This window comes from Triticum dicoccoides, chromosome 6B (assembly GCF_002162155.2).
Source record: "Triticum dicoccoides isolate Atlit2015 ecotype Zavitan chromosome 6B, WEW_v2.0, whole genome shotgun sequence".
Lineage (NCBI taxonomy): Eukaryota > Viridiplantae > Streptophyta > Magnoliopsida > Poales > Poaceae > Triticum > Triticum dicoccoides.
In genome coordinates, this window is record NC_041391.1 from 372,020,963 (window position 1) to 372,033,703 (window position 12,741).

Consider the following 12,741-nt stretch of genomic DNA (forward strand, 5'->3'; position numbering starts at 1 on the left):
CCCCCTTGTGAAAGATCCGACCTCGGATCGTGATCCTCATCACCATGGAAACGGTTGTCGTGGACGGACTTGTAGTTGGACGAAGTTGAAGACATTGTGATATCCAAGTAGTCCAAGGTGTCGCCGGAGTGATAGACATGCAAAAAGAGCAAACACAAGCAACACTCGAAAATATAATGGTTAGAGCACACAAAGTGTCCATCATGTAAGAATGAGTCCGTGCGGCAAGATTGGTCGTGACAAAGCGCGTGAAGCTTATCAAGATGATCTAGAATGAGATGCAAAGCATTCATTGGAGGAAATGCAATCATTGTGCACACAAAATGTGTTATGAATATGAGCAATGCATCCACGATGCAAAATGATGTCATAATGAGACGGTTTATCAATAGCATGAATATGGCAATGGATGCTCAACATGTGTATGTTATCATGCAATTGATGGTGGACAATATGATCATTATGTATGAATATGCCATCAAGGAAGATCACAACAAATTTGCTAAGGAAATGCACAAGCTCATATATCATGGATGACATGGGAATACAAGATGCAACAAGGCAATCATAATGTGAGTCAATCCATGCATAGGGTGCAAACTTGTGGTGAGTATGATATGTCCATCGAGCATGACATGTATGAGCACAATCAACAAATATGGAGGTGTTGGTGTACCAAAGCTCGATGTCGAGGCATGAGTGGAGTTTCGAAGGTGCATCCAAGAAGTGCGAGCGCTCCTCAGTGTGAAGGTCCATGTAGCCAATCTCCAATGTCGTTCCTCCGTTCACGAGGTGTATCATGTAGACAACAAGAAGGAAACAACAATGAAAGAGTGACCCATCCAATCTGCGCATTTGAGGATGGCTCAAAGAGAAGGAGTTCACCTGTAGGAGTGTCTCAAGGATGATGTAGTTGCGCATCTTGTATGCCTTCACATAACCAATATGTCGCATGATGGTACCGCCTTGTGAATCCTTCAAAATGAAAGAACATGACAAACACTCAGAAAAACAAATGAGGTTAGCGAAAGTGCAAAACCTATCATTCATGTGGTAATATACCCAACAAGTGTATGCATCATGCTCATCATAAGAAAGGACAAGGAAGCATTTCATAGTATGGAGGCATATGATGCGATTACAACCAAATACACTAGGCTCAACCAAATAAGCATGCATCACAAGTAAAGTGTCCAAGTCTCCAAGATCAATAAGCATAGCAAGTTGGCACTCAATACAAGGTGATATGAGAGATGCAACTAATGGAGACAAGAGGCAATGATCATGACAAAGCAAGTGAGAGGCATGAACATATATGTCATCAACCCAAGAAAGCAAGTAATAGTGGAACATGGGTGATGCAACATAGCAAGCAATCATATCAATCAAGTCAAGCAAGCTAGTAGTGCGAAGATGCAACATACTAGGAGGAATCATGGCAGGCATGTCATGTGTGCAAATAGTGCGCATGAATAATTCACGTGTCATAGCACAAGCATGAAAGCAAGATATGAGGAGAGTAGGTTCATGGTGTTGGCAAGAAGTCCTATGTAAATAGCAATGTAACATCATGACTCTCCCAACACAAGAATCAACAATAGTATGAGGCACATGATAAACATGGCAATAGCAACAAGGATCTCCACCAAGCATGCAAATACACATATAAGTATCATAATGGTGAATCATGGGTAGATGCAAGCAAGAGTCACAATTGCATGGAAAATGCATAGAAGCAAGTATAACATGCAAAGTGAACACGGGAAAATGAGCATAAGGTGACAAGTGGTAAATAGCCCATAGCCGTGTGAGAGCCAAGTAGAAGAGATGCGCGTAGTCCTTGCGCGAAGGGAACGGTGGTAAGGATAGTCCATGGGATCCCAAGTCATCGTTGCTCTCAAGATCTCGTTTCGTCAACTCATGTGAATGTGAGGTTAACGAGTGTTCATAAGTACCTACACAAAACAAAGACAAAGAGAAAATTGTGTGTGCATGGTATATGTACACATCATCCATCATGATGCGCACGTGCATGTGTCGGTTAGCACAAAATAGCCAATGCTCAAATAAATGAGATGCGTGATATAGAAACATGTCATCCATCATGATAGGTTTGTTGTTATGTATAGCATAATGGAGACTCAAATTGTGTAATGCATCACGAGCAATCTCTAAAGCATTGTTATTCATGGAATGCATATGGTGCACGCAATTATGGGAATCATGCAAAGTATGGAATGCATCAAAATCTCCTAATATGTATGAGGAAACTATGGGGGTCTCCTCATGAGCATTAATGGAAACTTCACATGGAGAATATTGACAACATCCAAAACAAAGCATATTTGGTTCAATGTGATCATGGCATGACATAGTAGATGAATTGCGCCAATCATGTAAAGGAAGCATGGCAATATCATCACAAGAGAAGCAAAAGCCAATAACCATGGGCTTGTCATCTATGCCATATGTGCAAATTGGGTTTATTTTAATGGCATATGCATAGTCACTATTAAGAGATTGCAAATAAGACATATGGTTGATCTCATGCATAGCATATGACAAGTCAAGCGGATTATCAAACATGATGTGACCAATAGAATTTTCACATGATATCCTATGAAGCATAGCATCACAACTAGGCAACTCAACATGCTCATCATCATATTCATCGTAAATAGGTAAGTCAAGGCATGAAGAAGTTTCACTAGCATGAAGCATGGTAATAGGTGGGTCAACATCATGCAAGCAATCAATCTCAAGAATGTCCACTAGTGGGACTAGAGCATCACCGTCACCTTTGTTACCTCTGTCATTCCACTCAAGTGGTGTAGGTGAGGTGGGAAAGACCAAATGGTGGTCATCTTCATCTTGATGGAACCATGTGGGGGGTGCATCATGTTCCACCATGGCCATCGTCGTGTCCAAAGGGAGGACGTAGTCATCGCGAATCGGCGTGTCGTCATATATGGGTCCTAGCACCAAAGAAGAAAACACAAGAGAGGTAGAGGTTAAGTCGTTAGAAAGCGAAATGGCCTCATATGCCGTGTCAACTACCTCACTCTCTAAGTGTTGTGGCTCACTCACTCCCTCAAGGATGCTCTCACTCATATGGTTGGTGCAGTCACTCAAATGGCGCTCAACCTCACATAGGATGTGTGGCATGCTCTCATGTGTGGGGCTAGTGGTGGTCACACTCATCCTCTCATAGGAAATGCTCTCAATGTCACGTATGGTGGAGTCACTCATGTCACTCATGGGGTGGTGGCTCTCCTCACATGGCACTTGGGGCATTTCTTCATATGTGGGTGTCGGAGAGATGTTGGTGCAAATGTCTCCATGCGCGGTCGCGTAGCTTGACTCGGAGGAGGAGTCCAATGTGGGCACCGTCTTCATGTTGTTGAAGAGGTTCGCGCTCATAGTCGTGGTCGAAGGGGATGGCCCTTGCTCGACCGTCTTGTCGCCGTCTTGGTGTTGGAGGTCCATATGATGTGGCACCTCATAGCTCGTCTCCATGACCGAAGGGAGTTTCCCATGCTCGGCCATCTTCCTTGAGGGGCTTCCGAAGATGGAAGTGTCACCCTCGCTTGTAGGTGGTTGCCTTGGACTTGATGAAGTCGAAGTAGGCGTACACGTGGGAAGTAGGCGAAGATGCCGTACGTCCAAAGGCGAAGATGCCTTGATAGTACTTGGCGAAGATGCCAAAGTGCTTGTTGTAGCCGTAGCGCCGTCTTGGTGGTGGTCGTCTCGCGGTCTTCTCTTGTGCTTATGAAGCTTCGACGGCGTGAAGTAGTGCTTGTTGGGACTTGTGCATTTGCGCTTGTGGAGCATCTGCATGATGATGATGTCGTTGTCGTGCTTGAGCTCCTTGGCGTTCGTCGTCGTCGTGCACATGATGCTTGGAGGTGACTTGCCCTTCTTGACGATGTTGATCACGAACGTGATGGTGGTCGCCATGTAGATGTTGACTTGGACGACTTGCGCTTGCATTTTGTTTGCGCTCCGAAGACTTGTGGCTTGAATGTCGCCGCCTTGAAGATGATGAAGGGGAAGAAGACTTGATCAAGGCTCTAATCTCCTCCATCCTTGCATCTTGCTCCTCTTTATGTGCGGAAAGCTTCTTATCGATGTAGTCCCTTCTCCTTGCTTCGGAGTGACGAATGTCGATGGAGATGTTCTCGATGCGCTCTCGCAATCTTGATTGTGTGCCTTGCACTTGTCGTTGTAGATCGAAGATAGACGCTTTGGTTATGTAGTTGTTCACGCCGTCGTTGTTGTCGAGGACCGGAGAGGAAATGCCTTGCCTATCCATCACAAGACTCGAGCAAATATGAGTGGGAGAAAGAGAAGAACTTATACCAATGTACCTTGACCGATGTTGACAATGAATCAAGTTCACTCAAATGCGGACAATGAAATAGCACTATTGGTACCAATCCTTGTCGATTCTCACACCTACACAAGTAAAGCTTATGGAGGAGCTCGGTGAGGATAGTGGCACAAAAATTTAATGCAAAATGTTAGCAAGAGTCAATAATGTTGAAAGAGATTCACAAATTCGCAAGCGAAACAAGTAGACCAATAGCAATATGTGGCACACGGAAACACACACACGGATAGATAAATGGGGTCGTGCAACCAAGGAATGAGCACAAAATGTGGAATCCACGGAAAACGCTCGTGTTGCACAACTCAAGAGAGACGCTAGCACGATTGCTCTATAGGCGGATACTACACTTGTGCACAACCTATAAGATGCAAAATGGATAAACTTCTATCCCAAGTATGCTATGTATGTATGATTCCCGGTGTTTCTCTCAAGATGATCCAAGATGATCGTATATGACAATCTTATATGCAATGTGGTATGATGCTATGGCACTTGCTTACAAGCTTCTTTGCTCTCTTTCTTTTGCTTAAAAGCTTTATTTCTTCTTTTTTTTTCTATGGCCACTTTTGCACAATGCACAAACCAAGATAGCAATTGTGTATATGCGGGAACAAACTTGTGACACAAGATATGATACCAATATATGTACCACGATGATATGGTATGTCTGCTATGGGAAGTATGATCACTAATGTGCACAAGTCACGTTACCGGCAATACTCAAATGGCTAGTCCCGATAGGCAAGTAATGCAAAATGGGCTAGAGGTTATCAATGCAATGGCAAGGGTAATATACAATGGAGGGATACCACGATACCAAGATGATATGGAGGTTACCGTCCGTGGCGATGATGAGTGGCGGTGTTCTTGATGTAGATACCAAGATGATGGAGTCTCGTCCCTAAGTAGCCGAAACACCTTAGGAAACGGAAAAACCGCGAACTCAAAATCTCAAACGTCAAATGTCAAAATGGTGGTAGCGGAAAGCGGTGGTGGTTTGCACTTGGCAATGCGGAAGTGGAGTGACGGGCTATACACGTGTCGGAGTTGAAGTTGCCGTCCCTAAGTAGCCAAAACACCTTAGGAGACACAAGCCACAACTCAAACAAAATTGGGTTAAGTTGGGGTTGGTGGAAGCGTATGGTGGGTAAGCCTATGCGGAAATGGTGGTGGTGGTTGATGAAGAAGTAATCATCCCTAAGTAGCCGAAACACCTTAGGAGACTCGAATCACTACTCAAGCAACCACTAATGCTAAGGGCTAGTTTGAGCTTGTTTGAGTTGATCAAGATGGGTTAGGTTGCGGAAGGCTATGGTGGCTATGCGGATGATATGGTGGAGGGCCTAGGCAAACTTGCCAAATTTTCGAAAATTTTATGGAGTCAAATGATGTTGGTGGTATTTTTGTGGGATGGGGGATGTCAATAGCTTCGAAACGAGCTAAAGAACGTCAAAATCGGAGTTCGGATGAATTAGTTATGGCCGAAACGGTGAAACTTAGAACGTTGAAACTGGGAGGGGCGGTTGTACCGCTCGGATGGGCGGTAGTACCGCTCATGGTACTCAGCGGTAGTACCGCTCGGAAGGGCGGAAGTACCGCTCGTGTCGGGATTTTTCACAGATCAACTCGGGGCGCTATTTTGGGGCGGAAATGGATGATTTCGGGGCCAAAATTGGATGGGTTTCGTGGATGAAAAGAGGGGAAACTTGGGGGAATGCTAGATCCACTTGAAACCAAGCAAATCCACGGATCAAAATCAACAAAACATCATCAAACCAACAAATCACAAAAAAATTTGGGGCTATTTTTGGTGGGGATTTTCGAATTTAGGACGAAAACAACAAAATCAAGCTAGAAAACACGGGGTAGGGGCTCCAAAAACGTGATCAACGTGGCTCATGATACCAAGATGATGTAGGGCAAAACCCTAAGTGGTCGATCTTTCACGTTTGGAGGGATCCTACGGGAAATCGTGAAGAACACGCGGAAGCACAAAGGGGAAATCACGGGGAGAGGATCATGAAACCGACAAAGAATAGATCACACGAGTGCTAGATCACCGAACACAAAGAGATGCATATGATCCACAATCAACAAAGGTAAGGATACAAAGGACAGTTCATCTCCTAACGGAGGTCTTGAATCCACTAGGGGATCTTCCCACGATTGGGGTCTTGAATCCGCTTGGGGGATCTTCTCCGAAGAGGTCCTGAACTCCGAGGAGAAGTATCCAAGTGGATGAGCAAAGGCTCTCTCACAAATATGAGCTAATCCAGTGCTAACCCTAATACAAAGCTAGGAGACGAATATATATAGTGCTAAGCCACGAAGGGGTAAGTGCACTGCGCGCAGGCAGGCCGGTAGTACCGGTCAAAGGGCCGGTAGTACCGCTGAGAGCTCCCGAGGGGCGGTAGTTCCGATCGAGGAAGGCGGTACTACCGCTGGGGGTCGGGCGCTGGCTTCTGGAGGTGGGTGTCGAAGGCGCCAGCGGTTGTACCGAAGGTTGGGGCGGTTGTTCCGGTCATTGGGCAGAAACAGGTAGAACCGGTGCTGTACCGGCCTTGCACCGCTTGATCACAGAATAGCGGCCGGTTGTTGGGCGGTGGTTGGCCGGTTGTACCGCTTGGGCGGTTGTTGACCGGTTGTACCGCTCGTTCTGGAGCGGCCAGGTTCTCTTCCTCCTTCTCTTCCATGCTTGGCCTTGGTCCTTGGATTCTCCATGGTCGTCTCGGTCGTACCTGAGTATATGCAAGATCCATGCATGAGGTAGTAGCCATGTCTCACATGTAGAAAGTGAAGGTTCGGAAAGGAGCAAGTTCACCTTGTGTCCCATGGTGTATATTCGAGGTCTCGTCATATGTCCTCTTGGGGCTTGAAGAGTAGTCGGAGTGTACATGGGGATGAACGTGGGATGCTCCGCATCAAAGGTATTTTTGGTTTTTGTAATATGATAAAAGTAGACCCGGGGGCCATAGTTTTCACTAGAGGCTTCTGATGTAGGGTGGAACCCTAATGGTCGATCTTTTCACACTTGGAGGGGGGAGAGCAAATCAAAGAGGAACACAAGAGGAACTCTCAAATAGACAAGATCCAATCAAACATATTCTAAATCCATATACACATAGAGGAGATACGGGGATCCAAAGTCAACACAAGAGGACACAAAGGTAACTAGTTCAACCCAATCCTTGAAGAAGAGAGGTCTTGAATCCTAGAAGGATCTTTTCATGAAGGGGTCTTGAATCCACTTGGGGGATCTTATCACATGGAGGTCTTGAACTCCATGGGAGTGGTTAGTGGATGAGCAAAAGCTCTATCTCAATGAGCTCTAACCTTTGCTAACCTTGTCTAGGAGGAGGTGCTTATATTGTAGTCCACGAGATAGAAGGGGGGAAGAGGGGATACATGGCCTCTTGGCCAGTTTAAGCACGCGCAGGTACCAAATTTTGGGTTGGGGGCCAGATGTCTAGCGGCTCCCGTCGGGCCGGATGTCCATCTTGGAGATGGTCCAGGCTCGGGTGCTCCCTGTTGGCACCGGGCCAGATTTTTGGGCGGGGGGCGGATGTCCGGGGCCATGTAGCTCTTCGGTTGCTGGGCTGCTACTATGGTTGTGGCCTCCAGGCGCCGGATGTCCGGTTGTTGTAGTCTTGCAGCGGTTCTTTCGTCGTTCTCCTTCATTCGTGTACTTGATGACTTGGTCTTCATTTCGAGCATCTCCGAGAGGGTCTTCTTGTTACCTAAACACACATAGCATTCCGGATTGAGGTAGTAGCCATGTCTCACTTGGATCATACGGAAGCTCATTAAGGCGAGATGTCACCATTGTCTCGATAGCTCTTACATGTGCTTATGTCATCAATCCACTTTGCACTTGGGGAGACGAAGGTAGGTCCATGGGGATCACCATAATATGCTCCGCACCAGATTCTCTCTTGAAACATAGCATTTGGTGGGTGAACAAATTATTGTTGAGAAATTGATAGAAAAGCTCATAGTTATGATGTTATTCGTGGCAATGATCATGTATATAGGCATTACATCTGTGAGAAGTAGACCGAAATGATTCTGCACCTACTACTATTACTCCACCAATCGACTGCTATCTAGCATGCATCTTTGGTATTAAGTTAATGACAAAAAGAGTAACGCTTTTAACAAGATGACATAATGTAGACAGTATAAACTCAAGCAATATGAATAAACCCCGTCATTTTACCCTTAATGGCAACAATACAAATGCGTGCCTCGCTACCCCTTCTGTCACGAGGTGAGGACACCGCAAGATTGAAACCATCACAAAGCACCTCTCTCACTGAAGATAAATCAAGCTAGTTAGCCAAACCAAACGGATAGATCGGAGAGAAATGCAAAGCTATAACAATCATGCATACTGAATTACAGCAAACACTCAGTTACTTTCAATGAATAATTTGATCATAAACCCACAATTCATCGGATCCCAACAAACACACTACAAAAGAAGATTACATCGGATAGAACTCCATGAACATCATGGAGCTTTGTATTGAAGATAACAGAGAGAAGAAGCCATCTAGCTACTAGCTATGGACCCGTAGCTCTGAGGTAAACTACTCACACATCATTGGAGGGCAGCAAGGTTGATATAGAAGCCCTCCGTGATCGATTCCCTCTCCGACAGAGTACCGGCAAAGGCCTCCGGATGGGATCATGAAAGAACAGAAGTTTGCGACGGTGAAAATAGTGTTTCAAGTGGCTCTCTGTTTGTTTCAGGATTTATGGGAATTTATGGAGTTGGAATTAGGTCAAATGGAGCTCCATGAGCCCCACAAGCTCGGGGGGCACGCCACCCGCTGGGGCGCACCTGGTGAGCTTGTGGCTCTCCCGTAGCTCCCCTGGTCTCCTCCCGAAGCTCCTAGGGTCCCTTCTGGTCCAGAAAAAATCATCGTAAAGTTTTATCGTGTTTGGACTTCATTTGGTACTGATTTGCTAGAAAAAAACATGCAGAAAACAACAACTGGTACTAGGTTAATAGATTAGTTTCAAAAATGATATAAAATTGCATATAAAGTATCTAAAATTGATAATATAATAGCATGAAACAATCAAAAATTATAGATACGTCGGAGACGTATCAACGAGTACCTTCAAATGTCTGAGAGGATATGAGGAGACACCATGGTTAGATTTGCTGTTGGGGTGGTTGAGATGTTTGGACCTCAATACTTGAGAGAACCACTGTCGCGGACATTGAAGGCTCATGGCACTCTAAGCATGAGGATGGCCATGGATGCTTGGATCTCTTGATTGCATGCACTAGAAATGGAAAAATAGTCCAAAAGCTCGACAAGGCATCAGGGCCGTGTTAAGAAGCCCACCATCATGCTTGAAATAGTTGCATCATAGAACCTCTGGATTTGGCATGCTCGGGTCTCACAATGACATCAATGTGTTGCAGCAGTCTCATCAACTCGCATGAGTGCAATATATATCTATCCTCCATGAGCGACCTTCTTCGTAAAGACCATTTCTAATCCAGTTGATCAAAAAAGAGCTCACTTTGCCCAAAAAGAACTAGAAAGGATGTGGAGAGAACATTTGAAGTGCTCCAAACGTGTGTTTGCAGTTGTTCGTGGACCTACTAAATTATGGGATCCGAAGACCCAACAAGTGTTGATATGTTGTGTGATTATGCACAACATGATCATGAAGGTTGAAGATGAAGATGATGTCAAAGGTCTGGAATTTAAGAACATGGGCAGTTCAATGAAGATTTGATTAAGCATTTGTGGTCGATTAAAGGGAACAACTAGAACATATATACGAGTTAAATTCATGTTTCAACTATTTTATTTTAAAACTTAGTTGGACTGTAATATTTATATTAGAGCTATTATCATATTTGAACATTTTTCACTCATCAAAGATTTGATATGCTAGAACCACAACATTTATTTTGAAACAAAAGAAGTGTCATTTTGAGTGTTGTGGAAAGAAAAAATAACAAAGCAAACATTTAAAGCACAGGGTTCAATGGTCGTATCCAGTGTGTGGACAAATAGTGCCAATTTTGAGGGCTAGTGTTGGAGATGCCCATAGGACAAATCTAAAACTTCAATTTATTTTGGAATGAAGCGATTATTTCCCTTGTTTAGAGCATCTACAACCGGACTCCTCAATTGTCCCATCAAAGAGCCCGATCGCCATCCTGTCACTGTCCGGACATGAGAGGGGAAAAAAGCCACCCAACCAAACACCCATTTTATCTCTACATGACCAGGTTGTCCACAAATTTCCATATCCACACCAAATACGGGGATGTTCGGGCATGCCCAGGCAGCCCTTCACGTAGGATGCGACCCACCCTAAACCACTTTTTTTCTTTTTTTTATTATTTCCTTTATCTTTTCTCCATCTTCACCGATCACATGCATTTAACCGGACAATTTGAAAAGGATGCAACAAACGAGTGAGTTTGGGGATCAAAATTAGGCAATCCTGGTTGTAGATGCTCTTACACTACTGCCGTCTACTAGGCGTTCTTCAATAACAAGTGCATGAAATACAACTATACGTTAATAAAACAACCGAATTAAATGCATCACGGCTTCCGCAGGGCTGATGCAGCTCCCATTATTACAGCCATTACAATCCCCAGGCCTGCACCAAGTGATGCACCTACTGCAGCAGCTGTGACAGATCCATCTCTTTTTCGTGGGTTCTGCTTTGCTTGACGAGACACCGCCTTCTCTCTTGCAAGCTCTAGGGACAATTTCTCATGAGCAAGCTCCTGTTCAAGCATGCGGCGTTCAGAGTTACAGCCAGTAAGAAATATACTCCCTCGGTTCCCAAATATTTGTCTTTCTAGAGATTTCAACAAGTGACTACATATGAAGCAAAATGAGTGATCTACAATCTAAAATATGTCTACATACATCCCTATGTTGTAGTCCATTTGAAATGTCTAGAAAGACAAATATTTGGGAACGGAGGGAGTATGTAATGCACTCCAAAATGAGGCGATGATTCTTGTTGCATACGAACACATCGTCGAAAGCTACCCTCGTATTGGATTTTCATCCTATGGCATAGTGGAAATTTTTCATGTGGTCAAATCAGGCCAATGTGCTATTGGATTTTAAAGGAAGAACTTGTTTGCTGCCAGATAAATTTAAAAAGCTCGACCCTTACAAATCTAAGACAAGTAATACGGATTGGAGGGAGTATAGTATTGCACTCACCTCACTATCAAGCCTGGTAATTTCTGCCTTGTTCATGTGGTATTATGTTTGTTTCCCCATTTCGCCTAAACATAAACAAGCAACAAAAGAGACGTACCTCAAAAGCTGGTTCTTCATTACTCACAATCACTTGATGTAGATGCTGTTGAAGGGCAGCAACACCCTCCACATGCATAACAATGTCCTTCCTATGAAATGGTGACAACGCAAAGTTTACTGGGTGAAAAGCGGCTCTGCCGAAAGAATCCTCCTCCAAATCGCCACTGGTAGAACTGATGGGATGCAGACTATTTTTAGCACTTGGCATTAGAAATGGAGAAGAGTTAACAACCTTGGTGTTATCAGGAGAAGCTTTATATGCTTCCATAGCTGAACTGATTAATGTGTTCTGTTCATGCGCGCTGACACCAAATTTGTTGGTTATTGCAAGAATCCAGGGAACACAAAGAACCTTGGCTTCATCCAAAAGAAGTGAAAGAGCTGGCTGAGGTTCAGAAGAGTTGGACTGGTAATACTGTGGAATATGATGTGCTAGGTTATGCACAACAATAATTAGGTCAGTCTTCCTGCTGAGATCATGCATTCCTAACTGCAGTTCTTCTTTGAAGCGCCTAACTTCTAAAGGTAGGTCCTGTTAGAACAAAAGTTCGTAATGGTTTAATTATGTACACTCTGGGGTTCAATAATCATGGCGTAGAAGACATGAAACCACTATCATACCTACTACAACTCTCCATATATCAATCATGATAGAACTCACTGGATAAGAGCTAGAGTTAATTACATGAAAGTTGATTTGGTGATTGCTCTTACAAAAACATAAACCAGAGGCCACCAAGACAGAAATTTCTACGAGATGGAACAACTACAACTGTCAAATCTGTCAAGTGGTAGAAATTAGTACAAGATGGAACAATTGTTTTACACAGGATAGAATAATGTACTTTTCCCTTGCACAGTACAACCAAAATTTCTTTTTATGATAATAATCCCAACCAGTTGCATGTTTCACTGTTTCAGAACCAAGTATTACACGTAAAGCAAAATAGTTCTAACTTCAAAACAATTAGCAATGTGTTAAGCTTCATGCACTAGCCAACGCAACCAAAAGTCCGAACTTATGGAAAGCGC

The 12,741-nt window shown here is 44.1% G+C and overlaps 1 protein-coding gene across 2 annotated transcripts in view; it reads right to left on the reverse strand.

The window, feature by feature from the left end:
- Window positions 1-10,751: 10,751 nt before the first annotated feature.
- LOC119323115 overlaps window positions 10,752-12,741 on the reverse strand; it is a 33,988-nt gene continuing 31,998 nt past the window's right edge. The window contains exons 13-15 of one of the 2 annotated variants that reach the window (XM_037596692.1): window positions 11,942-12,241; window positions 11,708-11,798; window positions 11,023-11,159 (exon numbers count right to left, since the gene is read on the reverse strand). In XM_037596692.1, the coding sequence (XP_037452589.1) occupies window positions 11,727-11,798; window positions 11,942-12,241 (372 nt within the window). In that variant the 3' untranslated portion in view covers window positions 11,023-11,159; window positions 11,708-11,726. Of the gene's footprint in view, window positions 11,160-11,707; window positions 12,242-12,741 lie in introns of both variants that reach the window. The other variant, XM_037596691.1, reaches the window with a different exon arrangement.